This window comes from Drosophila sulfurigaster, chromosome 3, assembly GCF_023558435.1.
Source record: "Drosophila sulfurigaster albostrigata strain 15112-1811.04 chromosome 3, ASM2355843v2, whole genome shotgun sequence".
NCBI lineage: Eukaryota > Metazoa > Arthropoda > Insecta > Diptera > Drosophilidae > Drosophila > Drosophila sulfurigaster.
The window spans coordinates 27622283-27637311 of NC_084883.1; the positions used below are offsets into that span (position 1 = coordinate 27622283).

The window sequence follows — 15029 nt, forward strand, 5'->3', positions numbered from 1 at the left end:
TCAGGTCTTGTGAATTGCAAATTAAATCAAAAGTCGCCATTAAGTTACAGTTTATTTATTTTGACAGCTAGTAGTTCCTACTGCACACTGAGATCATGCGCTAATTACGAGTCGGACACGCGACCGGATGAACAAACAAGGTAATAACATTAGTCAGAGGTGTTTGCTGTGACAATAACTCACAACTCAGAAAAGTACCAAATGCAGTTCACATGACACGACATCCCTTGCCTCGACAACAGTCGAGTCCGAATCGCGCAAAACGGAAAATGCTCTGATTTTCAACCATACTCAGGCGACATGCTAATTTCCTAGAAGTATTGCATCTTGCATTGCATGTGAAAAACAATATGAGCAATTAGAACAATACAAGGTGCTAATTAACGCAAGCTACAAAACAATTTCTCATTTGTATAAAAGCAATGACAAGACCCACTGAAGGCACACTTATAGCAAAGCAGTCAAGCCGTTAAGCAGCTAACAGATATTCCAAAGAAGATTACAACTTACAGACACAATGGTGTATATTATGGTAAGTGGGTTCATCAAATAACAGCCTCAATAATTCTAATTGATTTGCTCTACTTTAAATAGCAAATTTTGGTGCTAATCACGTGCTGTGTTGCTATGAACATCGTTTATGCCTATCCAGCTGAACAAATCAGCTCACAGAGCCCAAGACTGAGTGACGAGAGTGAAGTAGAAATCCAGTTGCCATTGGCTGAAGCTGCTCTGCGAAATCTCTATAGATACGAGCGCACATTGAACAGACTGCGACGAGCTGTGGCGGAGCTAGACTACGAGGAGGCAGCCGCTGATGACATGGAACTGGCTGAGATAAATGTGTTCCGTCCTCTGTTTCGTTATCGTGCTGAGATCGCCAGACAAGTGAAGAATCCACAGCAAAAGCCACAGCAATTTGGCTGAAACCCAAATTCAGAATGCACTTAGTTTAGTTTCATCTCTCATTCGAATTCAAGCAATCTCATCACGTTTTGTACCAAAAGTTTAACTTAAGCCAATTATATATAAAATACAATGAAAACAAAAAGAAACTTTCAAGTTGATTATTTAACATTTATTGTAGTCGTAGTATATATATTATTATTATACATAGAACTGATGTGTTTAGAAAATATCCACAAGTGATTAAGCATATATACACACAAATTGAAACATTTCTAAATTGGGTTTTCTTTTTGTTAAATTTAGTACATACAATTATTGTTGTGTTCTATCCACATTCACATACGCACACGCTTGTCGTTTGCCTATCTGTGGATGACACTCAAATTCCTTACATTGCAATGGCATTCAATATTGGACTATATATTATATACATACATATCTAAGAAATCGGAAGACACTAAGAATTCAACGTATTCAAAAGAGACAACTCAAAACACACTAACGGATCGGATCGGATCGAACAAAGTATTTCTAACTAATTTAAATTTGTAAATTTTTTGCTTTTTCTATTTTTTTCGATTAAATCTTAAATCGCAAACCCTGTAGCACTGTCCTTAGAAGTAACGAAATCTACCCCACGCATTGAAATTTAGGGGCTGCTCTCTAATCTACATTCTACATATACATTTACATAAATCTTATAAAAACTCGTTTATGTTTAGCGTAGTTTACTGTGGGGTAACATGAATATGTTGTAAATAGTTAATCTCTGCTAGACTGTTTAGAGGTTTATGGGAAAATATTATATATATATGTATATGTTTTTGTTGTTTTTTATTTTCACTTTGCTCAAAGCTTAGAAAAGTTGCTTCTCAATTTAAGTAAGTAGTTAAGTATTTGGTATTTGTTTTGTTTTGTTTTGATTCCTTGTTTAAAGTTTTTAGGTTGTTCATTTTTTGTTGCATTTGCTTGGTTCCATAAAGTTGCTCGCCTCCTAGTTGCCTCGTTTTAAACATTAAATTTGATTTAATTTTTGATTATCAGGCTTTAGATACATTTTTGTTTAAGCATATAGACAGACGCTCTCTAAAGTGTTATTATATATATGTATATATAGGTAATCGAAATATCGAAACCTGTTTACCTTTTAAGGTAATGCTTTCTTTGGTTCTTTTCTTTGGTTTTTGGTTTTGGTTTTGGTTTTTATAAATATTCACATACTGTTTGATTATACAATTACAAATTACAATTATACCATATATAATTATATACTTAGTAAATATATATTTAAATATTTTTGGTGTTTTGGTGTTTTTCTCTTGTTCTCTCGGTTGAAGCGCATTTTTGGTTTTGTGACTCGCTTAGAGCACCTGCAAATTCTCGCAGTGCTTGAATTTGGAATCCTCCTTGCCCAATATCCAAGTGAGCATTTGGCGAGCCTTCATGCTGGCCAACATCACACTGCGGCTCTTATACCAATGCGCCGGGGAGCTGCCGTCCCTGTGACCCTGAAATCGATTGCATAATTCAAATTACTCAAAGCATGTTGTTTTGCTTGCTGGTCGAAGCGGGATGTTATTCTGCTGTATACTGAATATAATATATATACAGTATATACAATATACATTCGTTGATTGTTTAGCTGGTATCCAAATATCAATTGGTTGGGTTTTTGTGTGTGGGATTAGTATAAACGATGAGAGAATATGGCAACAAAATGCTCAAGAAATAACACAAAACGAGCAAACAAAACAAACAAAAACAATGCTGAAGAAATGCATGAGGTAAGATTTGTGGACTTGTTTGGACACTTGACACAATTTCCGCTGTTGGCAACGAGAAGTACACAAAACAATTGGACGTTGAAATATTCTGGCAAGAGATCAAAGTCGGAGGTACATTTAGGTAGTATATAGTACTCTATATATGTAAATAACAGTAGGTAAGGGAATTGGAATTGCCGAAAAACACTTAATTGGAATATATTTACTTGATTGGTGGCATGCAAAAGTGGCAGCAAAACTGAGTTAGGCGGGGGAGGAGATTGAATAGAGAACTCTCTAAAATAGTTGGTGGTAGTTGGGAGACTGTGTTACTTACCACATCGTCGGCCTTAAGATCAGTCAGTGTCAGACATTTATCAGTTTCTACAGTCTCTACTTTCTTGTCTTTGCTATCTTTAAATTTAGTTTTGTCTTTCGACTTTTTCGGATTCAGCTGCGAAAGCGATTGATCGAGTTCATTACACACACAATTACAAAGATTACATAGATCGATAGATGAAACAGAAAAGAAACGAGATGAGAAGCGCGCGATTGAATGATAGTATAGATATGATAGATATGTATATATGATAGATTGATAGATGGAAAGTAGATGAATCAACACCAATTTACTTGTGTTCTAATCTAAGTACCATCAACTACTTAGCATACCCATCGATTAATCAAAAACTTTATTACTTTCACCACTAATCACCCACCTGCAATAGATTCTGATCCTTCTTGAGCCGTATTTGAGTCAATGTTCCAGCCAACAGTTCATCACAGTTATGGTTAATGCCCACGGATACCTCGATGAACTTGGCTCCAAACGTGCAGGCCACACATTTTCCATCTAAATGGAAACAAGAGAAAGAAAACGAAAAAAAAAATATGTTGTTCATTTATCAATGGCGAAAATAGCTTCGAGTCATGCGAGGGATTATTGTGTTGCAATTGTAATTACCTTGCGCTGAGACGGCGCGTGATCTGGCCAAATCAATTTTGTTGGCCACCAAAATGGTGGGACGATGGCGCAGCAGGTCCATGTCCTGCAGTCGCGATAAAATCTGCTTGGCCCGTGTAAAGGACTCCTTGTCGATGCAGGAGTAAACTACCAGAAATGCATCCGCCTGTTCCAGTTCATCCTGTTGAGCAAACAACAAGCAACAACAAGTTACGTTAAGCATTTCATTTAAGCCGATAATTAAAAGTTTCAAATGTTGCACTTCAACTGCAATTGCCGTAAAGTACACCTCAATGGCGTGTCCTGTTGCAATACGATGTACAAAAAAAAATTAAAAAACATTCGTACTCTCCGCAGTTGTTTACGTTTACGTTTTTCCTTTTTCTGTATTTATGCTCGTTGAAATTAAAATTATGGCCACTTTGGCCCACAACGACCAAACAAAGTTGCACAGAGAGTTTCGTGTTCTCTGAGTATCTGCATTTGCATCTGCATTTCAGGATCTGCATCCTGTATTCTGTATTCTGTATTCTGCATCCGTTGCAAGGCAATATGACAAAAGTTTGGCATTGCCCCTGTTGAGTGTCTATTACTCGTAAATGTTGCCAGCAGCAAGGATAGAGAAGCTGGAGTTGCCTCTTCTTTTTTTATAGGTGCCCAAATTAACTATCCTTCTGCATTTTTTATAAGCTCCATAAGCAGAGCGAGCAAGACTTCCAAGTGGCCCCAACTCAAGTGGCAGCTACTTCAACTACTGGCTGGCTGGCTGGTAAAGGTTTTTTGCTCTAGATTTCAGGACAACAGGATATTCCAAGTTCTGGTTTCGTTAAGAAATGCAAAAGGGGTTTTGGGACTCAAATTGGAATTGGAAAGCACGCAAAACTTTACTTTTAGTAAATGGAAATTGATGGAATGAATACTGATAAAGTATTAAAATATAATGTTTTTACTTTTTAAAGATTTGAAAGACAATCATAATTGTATGTCAATCATTTTCTTTATCTTATTTCTTTTCCTTGCATTCTTATTAAATCTGTCTTGAATGTGGATTTACATTTCATATACTGATTACTAGTGGCACATATATTTAGAAATTTTATTTATGGGGTATTGATTTAATTCTAAATTTGTTAACTGTCTATATTTGCTGTTATTTTGAAATCTTTTTGAAACCTAATTTACATTTAAATCTTTACTATACTAATTTGCATATGGTTTTGACAATTTTATTTATAGTTAATTAATGTAACACTTAATTTGTTAACTACCTATATTTAGCATTATATTCATACGATATCTTTCATAATAGATTAAATAATAGATTTAAGTCTGTACTCTAGTTATTCGTATATATTTTTGGCAATTTGATTTATAGTCACTAATTTAATTCTAAATTTGTCGCCTGTCTATATTGTACGTTATACTAAAACGTAACTAATTGTGCACTTGTATTCTTAATATATATTTAATAGTAAGTAGTAGCTAAACCCTTTCTGCTAGAAAATGAATGTATATTTTTCTGTAATGTTGCCAAATTAAATAAAGATGCTCATTTAATGATGACAAACAAAAGCATTATTTCAGAGCAATGTAATTAATAATAAATTACAAAAACTACATTTGAAAGCATTGTATACTATAGTTTTAAAAGTGTAGAAGACACACTATTAATCATTATGCCATAAACCTTCGTTCTCTAACAATCGTTCTTTAATCGATGACTTATCGCTAAAAATTAAAGCTGGCAAATGTTTCGGGTCATGCATGTCGTCATGCCTAATTCTGGCAACCATTTTAAATCATACAGAGTTTAACAACGTTGCATATTTAACGCCCTGAACGCCCTAAGGCATGCGTTGCAAGTGGGCGTGGCGGAAGTGACGCGGCATTTTGGCAGCTTTTGGCTAACATTTTTTGTTACTTTTGTGGCTTGAAAGCAGCCATAAAGCAACGCCAGGCACATCCGGCATTTTGGCAGCAATTTACGATTGCAGAATGCACACACACATGTGTGTGTGTGTTTATATATGTATGTGTGTATGTGTGTGGCAAGGTGTTTATGATTGACGGGCATGCTTGTGTGCATTTGCCATAAGTTGCGCCAACAATTTTTGCTGCTGCTGCTGCTGCTTCTGTTTATTATTTGTTCTTTCAACTTTCAACTTTTGCATGAACGCGACGCTTTAATACGCTTTGCTTTCTTTGTCCAGAGCGGATAAATTGTTGCCATTTCCTTTTGTTTGTCAACGCAGATGCCCCAATACCCCTTTCTTTCTTCTATCCCCTCTGCCTCTTGTCTCTACTCTTGCTCGTTGTCTGCGTTGGCCCACAATCGTCGCCTTAATCATCGCCATTATTGCTTGCGCCAACGTCGCATCGTGTCGCGTTGTTCCGCTAACCCGCTCCTACATCTTCCCCCTTGCCATCCTCCTCCTCCTCCACCATTCAACGAAAAATATATACGCCTCAGGATCCATATTCTCATTCCCCTTACCCCAGCATAACCCAATCACATTGCCCGCTGGGCTTCTTGCTGGTCATTTGGCATTTGGCCAGCAATTTGGCATTTCGATTGCATGTTTATCGCCGTTCTGCTTGTTTGTTGTTGTTCTTGGTGTTGTTCTTCTGGTTGCTCTTGTTGTTGTTGTGCTCATTGTAGCTATTGCAAAAATTGCTCAGCATTTGTTATTCTGACTATTTCCCATTTGCCACAGTAGCAGCAGCAGCAGCTCCTCTTGATGTGTTGCTGCTATTCTTGTGTGTGTGTGTGTGTGTGTGTTTTCCAACTCGAATCAGTCACATCAGTTCAACATTATCGGTTGCGCCATCGGCAAAAGTTGACTCTCCTCTTTGGTCACTTGACTTGAAGGTTAAATTCTGCTAAACTCTCTTTCATTTTGGATATTTCTCTCAAGCGCTCTTTTAGTTATCTTTATCCAATTTATCTCTTAAAACGAACTCTGAATTTCCAAATCTTGTGACATATTGCATGCTAAAATGTCAAGCATCAAGCAATTGCTTTTCTCTCTGTCTCTTTAAGCTCTTTTAAATCAGAATTAGCCCTATTTATTACGTTCATTTATTTTGGTTTTAAAAATTTCCCAACTCAAAGCAATAATAAGCGTTTTTTCCCTTTCCATTTCCTTTTTCCTATTTTCAGTGAAAAAATATAATCAGAAACAATTTTAAATATAAGTAAAAATTATTTTAATATCTCTGGATTTGTGCTATGTTTAGAGCTAAGCTTGATATTAGGAATTTTAACTGTTTTACGATAAGATATGGAAATTCGTTCATTTTTTTTGGTCAGCATCAATAGCTATACTATTAATCTTTACTCAAACTAAATAAATGTTTTGGTAATTATAATTTTGCTTTAGATAACGTTGTCCTTTGCTTACAATCATTGATTCCATTTATAAATGCTCGTAAATATAATTTTTCTACAAAATCTTTCTCATGTCTGCCTGCATTCCTGTATCTGTTACTTGTATTTATATTCATAAATCTTATTGCCAATACCTATCATATCTGTCTCATTTTTAATGCTTTATTTTCTACACAAGTCTCTTGCATTTTGTCTCTTTATTAATTAAACTATCTTATATGTCTCCAGAAGAGACAGAGAGAGCATTTTTAATAATATTTGTCTTTACATTTCTCTCATTTAGTCTTTACATTTCACTACAAAATGAGAGAGACTGATTACTATAAAACAAATATTATTATAAATGCTCTTTCTCTTGTCTGTCATCTCATTTTCATTTTCTTAATAACTCTTTTACTCTCTTTCTCTTTTCACCTCAATACCCCAAAAAATTGAAGAGCTTCTTCCACATCACTTGACTTGGCTACAATCCCTCGGTTGATCTGCTCTCATTTTCCATTTCGTTTTATGCTCTTCATCAGCTTGAAAACTCAAGCCTGAGCTGCTATAAAGCCAGCTTATAGCCCATTGGGCATGCCCTTTAAGCCGTATACGAAATGGAAAACACCCTCGTAATTAAGAGTACTTGTGAATGCAGGCCATGTGGCAAGCTGGCACAAGGTATGTGCTGCATGCCACAGAGTGAAATTTGTGGCTGCCATTTGCTGCACTTTGGGTTTACAGCACAACTTGCAGGCTTTATTTCGTTTCTTTTTTTTTGCCCTGCACTTAATTTTCGTAAACTATTTTAGAATTTGATTTGATGTGGAAGAAAACATTGTGTGGTTTAATTGGTGGCAGAAGGTTTTGTGCTGTGGCATGTTGTAGCACTTGGCTGCCACTTTTGGGCTGGCAGCAGCAGTCATCGTCATCAGTTTGCATTTGTAATTAATTCATGTTGGCACGAGACAAAATGTCAAATGGCTTTTTGGGGCCATGTTCAAACTGTTTGTTGGCCAGCTGCAAATCTCATCTCAGCTGTGGCAAAACCGATTTGTCTTGCTCCAGCTACGTGAAGGGAATGCGACGAGGGGGCGTTTTTGGGTGGCCCCCAATGTTAATAGTGAAATATTTAACAACAATTACGACAAAGCAAACACACGCACAAACACGCGAGTCGTATACGTAATATGGCAACAAGCTAATGCCGTGTATGAGAGTGTCTAAGTGTGTTTGCACTGAGATAAATGGATCAAATGGGGCTTTGTCTTTGGGGCTTACCTTGCTCTCCGTGTTGCCCGTGAGAAACTTCAGCTCCGATTCGATGCCATTCAAAATAATTGAGATATTCTGTTCAGCCTCATCGCATTCTGCAGGCAAAAGGGATTAGTCAAGACAACAGCAAACAACAGACGACGAATTCACCTGGTCCATCGTAGGCATTAATGCAATCGGATGTGCGAAACTGCGAGACAAGCGCCTGCTTGCCCACACCCGCTGAGCCGAGCATTTCCACGCGATAGAACTCCACCGGCTGATGGTTGTCCTGGCCAGGAGCCTCGCTAAAGCCATTAGTGCTGCTGCCGCCGCCATTGTAGGCGCTGCCCAGTCCCAGTCCGAGGCTGCTGCCACCGCCGCCGCCGCCATTAAGACCGGCCATCGCATTGCGTGTGTGCATGGGACTAACGGGGGCCAGGCTGTTGCTGCGTGAGCGACGTCTTCGGAAGGAGTCACCGCGATTGATGATGCCTAGGAAAGGGAAAAAGAACAAAGAGTTCAAGTTTGCAAGAGTGAAGAAGAAAGAACTACAGTGTTGAAGTGTTGCAAGAGTGAAGAAGAAATAACTACGCATTAAATCGTTGCCTGAAGTAAGCTTTTAAAATATGCTAAACGCATCGCTGACTAGACGTACTACGTGTGTGTGGGGCTGTTGCATTTTATTAGTATGTTGCACACGTGGCGTATGCGCAACCATGTGACGCACTCTCCTGCATATGTTGCTCATACGCCACGTTGCGTCTGCTGAAACTATCGGTTCCTGTAGTTTCCTCCTGCTGGAGGCAACAACACATGTTTCTTTCCTTAATTCTCTGCCGGCAGCTGTCATTTTGCGATTGAGTTGAGGGCTTACAAATTTAAACATTCATTAGCCAAAAGCGCTTTTCACTTTTATCCCCAAAAGTGCAAATTAAATCGTAATAAATCTAGATTTTCATTATGCTTGCATGAGCTGCTTAATGTCGAATTTGCACTCAGTTATTTGAGTGCACTCAAGCGAGCAGTCACAAGTGCACAAGGTGTCTGCTTGTCTAGGTGAACAGCCTTTCATTGTCACATTTTTTGTTGTTGTTGTTGTTGTTGTTGTTCAGCTCATCAATGGGTTAAACAAATTTCAGGTTGCGGTTGTGTTGCTTGCTTTATGAGATTATTTTGTGTACATTTAAATGTCATAAATAGATTTATTGCCAGCTTTATTGCATGTTGGCTGACGCCTTGTGTTATTTCTGAATTTATCGTTGATTTCTTTCGAGACGCGTTCTTTGCTTCCTTCCCTCTCTCCGCTTTGCCTGCCTGCTGCATGGTCATTAATTGTGCAAATTGAATTAATTGCCAAAATGTCTATAAACATTTACATTTGCGCCAATAGTTTTCCGATTTGTACTTTTACAAAGGAGACACACAGGGGCGTCAGGGGTTAGGGGTCAGGGGTATGATGGAAAAGCCATAAAAACGCCTGGCAAATACACATTTTGTGTATGTGTTCTATATGGAAATAAATCAACAATTGCGATTTTGCAATAATTTCATTTCAACATTTTCCTAGGTGAAAACGAACTGCAATAAAATTTCAAACAATTGTTTTTCCCTCTCCCTCTTCCTTCCGCCTCCTCGCCTCCTTTTGTTTTGTTACAATAAATATTTGTACAAATGCTAAATGTTTAATTTTAGAGTGTATGAGGCATCAAATGGTCCTAGTTTATGACCAGTTTATGTGCAGAACCTGGCTAAATGAACTCAGCAATGTAATCAAATTTGTACAATTCCACATAACAAATAGCACAGCAGATGCTGAAGGAGAACGAGAATTCGCTGAAAATAATATTAGCCAAGTATTTATTTTTGGGTGAGCTTTTATGATTGTCAAAGAAGAGTAAATTAAGTAAGGAATTGTATAGAAATTTTGATAAAATGTATACAATGTGTATTAATTAGTAGTAGAGTAGATGAATTCGTCTATGTAATCATAATGAAGACTTTTATTTATTTAATTTCGTTATTTCGGAATGTTTTACAATTTAGCCTTTTTCTTTAATTTCCCAGCGTCTAGCGTCGTCAAGCGCTTTGAATCCGATTTTCTAAGCTCTTCTCTTTCTTATCGACGTTTGATTATCGGAATGCCTTACAATTTAGTCTTTACGCTTCTATTTCCCAACGTTCGTCTAATATAGATTACATTTTCAAGACGAATTAATCTAAAGTTATCTTAGTGGGGATGATTATTATTTTAATTTATTTCATTTAGTTATTTCAGAATGTTTTATAATTAAGTCTTGACGATTTTATTTCCCAACTTTCGTCTAGATTCGATCGATTGATTGATCGATTCTTAATCAATTTTCTAACCTCAGTTCTTTTTTTTCGATATTCAGATTTCTTAAGTGTTCAGTATCGCTTAGCGTTGTGTTGTCTTTAAATGTTAACTCAAGCAATTTGGCAATAGATATATTTAGCTGTTAATTGTTTTGTTGCTTTTAATAATTATTTTCATTTAAAGTATTTCTAGCGCTTCATTATAATTTGTCTGCATTTTAATTTCTTTGCTTTGCATAAATTCCTTTCTTTACGATGTTTATATTAAACAATTGGGAGAGTATAAAATCTTCGATCAGGATCCATTTCTTCATTTATTAATTGCAATTTCTTTGTGTTATTAATAGCATTTCGAAATCTCAATCAATGCTAAAATGTTTAATCTATTGTTTGCCTCATTTTTCATTTCCACTTTGATGTGTCTTTGAATTGTTTTTTCAGCCATTTTCGCAACGGGTTTTTTGTGCATTGCTTCGCTTTTTTCTGTAGAATTTTTTAATAATGAATAACTGCTTAAGCAAATAAATATCAATTTTTATGCGTTGATTGATTTAAAGCTCGACAAGTGTTGCACGAGATTTTGCACATGTTTTTCTGATGGGAATCTAAAAGGCAAGAAAAAAAGCATTGCTCGCTTTCAAGGTTGCGTGCATAAAAAAAATTTCAATTACGCGAATGTATTTCGATCTTCTGTTTATTTTCTGTATTTTTGGCATTTTCTTATTGTATAAATAAATCAATTGGCAGCTAAGAAGCCATTCGAGTTGAGTCAGTCACAATCATCTAACGCATATGTGTGGCAATTCGGATGTGTAAACATACACACACATACACCTACGCACACACACACACTTATACAGACAGACATCGAAGCATGAAGCAACGCACTCGCAATGCGATTGGGACGTGCGTGGACTTTATTCAATTATAATTCAATTTACACAGCAAGCGTCATCATAACCAGCTTGCAGCATGCCACACACTCGACTGTCAGTTCAATTACACACACTCACACACACACACACACACACACTTTGACGCACACACATTGTGGCCGCTTTTGGTCAATTCTTTTTCGAATGAAAATCTCACTCCTGGCGCTTCATTGCCTGACGCTGATGACTGACACTCGCCAGCGTTCCAATTAATCACGGCAGCGCCTCCTTTTTCTCCCAGCACTTGAAGTGTGCTTTAAACTCGCTTTATTTACTTTGTATACCCGTTACCCATAGGGTAGAAGGGTATCATAATATTGTGTCTATAGGAAATTTGTGTAACAGGCAGAAGGAGGTATCTACAACCCTATAAAGTATATATATTCTTAACATAACACAATAATATAGCCATGTCCGTCTGTCTGTCTGTCCGTCCATATGAATCCCTAGATCTCAGAGAGTGTAAGTGATTGAGATATAGTTTTTGGGTATATAGAATAACAATTACAGCATTTACGATCAGATAAACAATGTAGAAGCTATTTAAAAATACTTTTGTATGGAAAAAGCTCCTAATTACTATGGGTCTTAGTTGCTATAACTGACAATCTGGTATATTTTTGTACTCTATAGTACATTTTGAATGTAGTACTATATGAATATACCAAATATAGTATATTTTAGTATTTTGTAGATTTTAAGCATAATGCCGCACTGTTGTGCTTTTATTCAAAAAGGGTAGCGGGTATCTCGCAGTCGAGCACACTCGGCTGTAGCTTTCTTACTTGTTTTAGCATCTTTTTTTTTGGTTTAAATTCAAACGGCGAACATAATTGATGGACTACATCGACAGCGTATTAAGTTTAATGAAATTTGTGCACACATGACGCAGCATCGAGTAAACCACAAGGATGCCACACTGAGCTAAATAAGTATACGCACACATGTGTGAGTGTGTGTGTGTGTGTGGCACATTTTCTTGCATTCGAAAGCAATTTAGTTGAGTAAACGCAGGAACTTCATTGAATTTTAATATGCAATGCGTTTCATTTGCCAGTTTGAAACATGTCGTTTCCCCGGCTGACTACTGACTACAATTTGCACAGTGCCTTCGCAATGTATGCAGACATGTGTAAGAATGTGAATTTGTGTTCTGCTGGCAACTCAAATACCCTTAGGAATGGACTCAAAGACAATCTTGCTGACGTACGAAACTGAAACTCTTGATTATGATGCTCAGTTGGCATGCAGAAAGCGCACAATTGAGTTAAGAGCAGGTTAAAGAGCGAACGAAGAACGCAGAGAAGATAAGTGATGATACTTGTCAGACTGTGGTTTTTTTGTGGGTTTGACCTGCGACTTGGCAAAGTCATGATACCCTCGAACAGTTTGCTCTTCAGTCTAGCCAAGTGTGTGCGTGTTTCTCCCATAAGAACTCCCCCTCCTTCTCCCTCTGCTTGTTCTTACTCTGCGGTTGAGCTTAAACACGTAGTTAAGGACCACATGCATTTATGCATGCAAACAGACACCGAATCTTGAATGTTCCGACGTACCACGTTGCGTATGTGTAACAATAACGTGACACAAATATAGACGAGAGAGCGAAAGGACCAAGAAACTACTTCGACTACGACTACGACTACGACTACTACGATTACAATTTATGGACCCTGGCCTAAGTGGCATTAAATGCCATAAGGAACAACCTTTTAAGATTTCAATGAAACAATCATTTGCCATCTCCTGTGGCCCATTGGCATGTGTGTGTATGTGTGTGTGTGAGGCCCTTTTGGCATTGTTAAACCTAATCCCTGGCATTCAGCTAGCAGCCGACGGGTTCAGCTTTTGTTGATTTTCAATTTCGAAATTAATAAATGCGAACAAAGCCCCAGTCGCTGTCTTTTGTACGCCTCACTATTGCTGTCTCTTTCGCGAGTTACGTGTGTGTGTGTGTCTATCTCTTACCTCCTTTAGATGCACTGAATGTGCGTAGGCGATCCACATCCTCGTCGTCGTCGTTCACCCTCAGGTGATGCATGTTCATTGTGGGCACGTCCAGAAAAGCGTTCGATTTTCTATGTCCTGTCCAAATGAAATATCAAAATAATATTAATTCAATTGCAATACAATTGATTACGTTGCATTTCTCTCAGCCAATTTACGATTCTGCATTGTTGTATGGTTGAGAAGGAAATTAATAACATAAGAGTTGCTGCCAGTTGAATTGAGCTGAGCTTCTTTAACTTTCTGAGTAGTTTGTATTTTCTTACGTTTAATTCTTTTCATGAAAGTTGAAATATATTTAACTTAAGTGAAGTGCAATTGGAAATTTAATTTCAATCTGAGCATATTCTGTTCAAATGAAATATGAAATTAATTTAATTCACTTCCAATATAATTGATTTCGTTGCATTCTTCTCAGCCAATTTAGGGTTATGCAATTGGTGTATAAAATGGTTAAGAAAGGAAATTAGTTACTAAAGAGTTTCAGCGTGAGTGAATTAATTAACTTGAAATCATTAAGTAATTTATTTTTCCTTACGTTGGCTTTTACATTGATTTTTTTAAACGCAAATTTAAGTAGATTAAACTTGAGTGAAGTACAATTGAGAATTTAATTTCAATCTTAAATTAATTCAATTGCAATGCTATTAACTTAATTGCATTCTCTGAATAGTTTTTGCCAATTGAATTATGCTTTGCGACATATTTAACTCTTTATGTAGTTTGCTTTTACATATATTATTTTAATCCAAGTCTTTACATTTTTATTTTCCCTTAAAATATCTCAACAAAGCACAAAGCCAATACCTAGAAGTTGTCTTTTGGGAATACTAGACAAAAATTCATTAAAATTCACTGAGTGTATTATTCTATCCTTTGTGTTCATTGCACTTTGTTTGCATATTATTTCAAATAAGTGAGAACAATGGGACACATGTGGAACAAGAGTAATTCTATTTTAAATAAAATTACCAGTAGATAATTTTCACAAACCAATTGAAACGTGTTTAAATCCACACGAAAATATTTATTCAACAATTGCAGTGTCAAATTATTTACTTTAAATTAAAAGCTGCTTTTTATAATCTTGATAAGAGTGATGTTATAATTAATATTAAATATTTGTATTACTTTTTTCTGGACTCACTATTAAGTTTTGTTTTAAAGTTTGGATTACTGGAATATAATGAGAGAGGTTAAACAATTTGAATTTAAAATTTATAACTTTTGTTATTGATTTTGGATCATAAAATTTAGGTTCTATTCTAGGAAGATTGTGATACATAATTTCTAAAGCACTCTTTATTTATAATCTGGATTAGCATTAAAATTGTGTGAATTTATCGCAATTCTGTGGAATAATTCCGTAAATTTAGCAGTGAAAATCCAAAATAGAAATATATTTGCAACATATGCTGATATTCGCATATGTTGCGTTGTGAAATATTTTATGAGCCGTTATAAATAGACTGTCATAACTGGGAAAAGTGTCTGAC

The 15029-nt window shown here is 36.5% G+C and overlaps 2 protein-coding genes across 4 annotated transcripts in view; one reads left to right on the forward strand and one right to left on the reverse strand.

Annotated features, from left to right (window-relative positions):
• Positions 1 to 384: 384 nt before the first annotated feature.
• Positions 385 to 1149, forward strand: LOC133840371 (uncharacterized). Its single transcript, XM_062272170.1, has 2 exons — positions 385 to 532; positions 595 to 1149. The coding sequence occupies exons 1-2, from the start codon at positions 518 to 520 to the stop codon at positions 925 to 927; spliced, it is 348 nt and encodes a 115-aa protein (XP_062128154.1). The 5' UTR covers positions 385 to 517; the 3' UTR covers positions 928 to 1149.
• LOC133840370 (GTP-binding protein RAD) overlaps positions 1064 to 15029 on the reverse strand; it is a 40357-nt gene continuing 26391 nt past the window's right edge. For 2 of the 3 annotated variants that reach the window (XM_062272168.1, XM_062272166.1), the window contains 7 exons: positions 13495 to 13611; positions 8429 to 8752; positions 8285 to 8373; positions 3637 to 3817; positions 3392 to 3525; positions 3010 to 3126; positions 1064 to 2417 (listed from right to left, as the gene is read on the reverse strand). In XM_062272168.1, the coding sequence (XP_062128152.1) occupies positions 2271 to 2417; positions 3010 to 3126; positions 3392 to 3525; positions 3637 to 3817; positions 8285 to 8373; positions 8429 to 8752; positions 13495 to 13573 (1071 nt within the window). In that variant the 5' untranslated portion in view covers positions 13574 to 13611 and the 3' untranslated portion in view covers positions 1064 to 2270. The remainder of the gene's footprint in view (positions 2418 to 3009; positions 3127 to 3391; positions 3526 to 3636; positions 3818 to 8284; positions 8374 to 8428; positions 8753 to 13494; positions 13612 to 15029) is intronic. The other variant, XM_062272167.1, reaches the window with a different exon arrangement.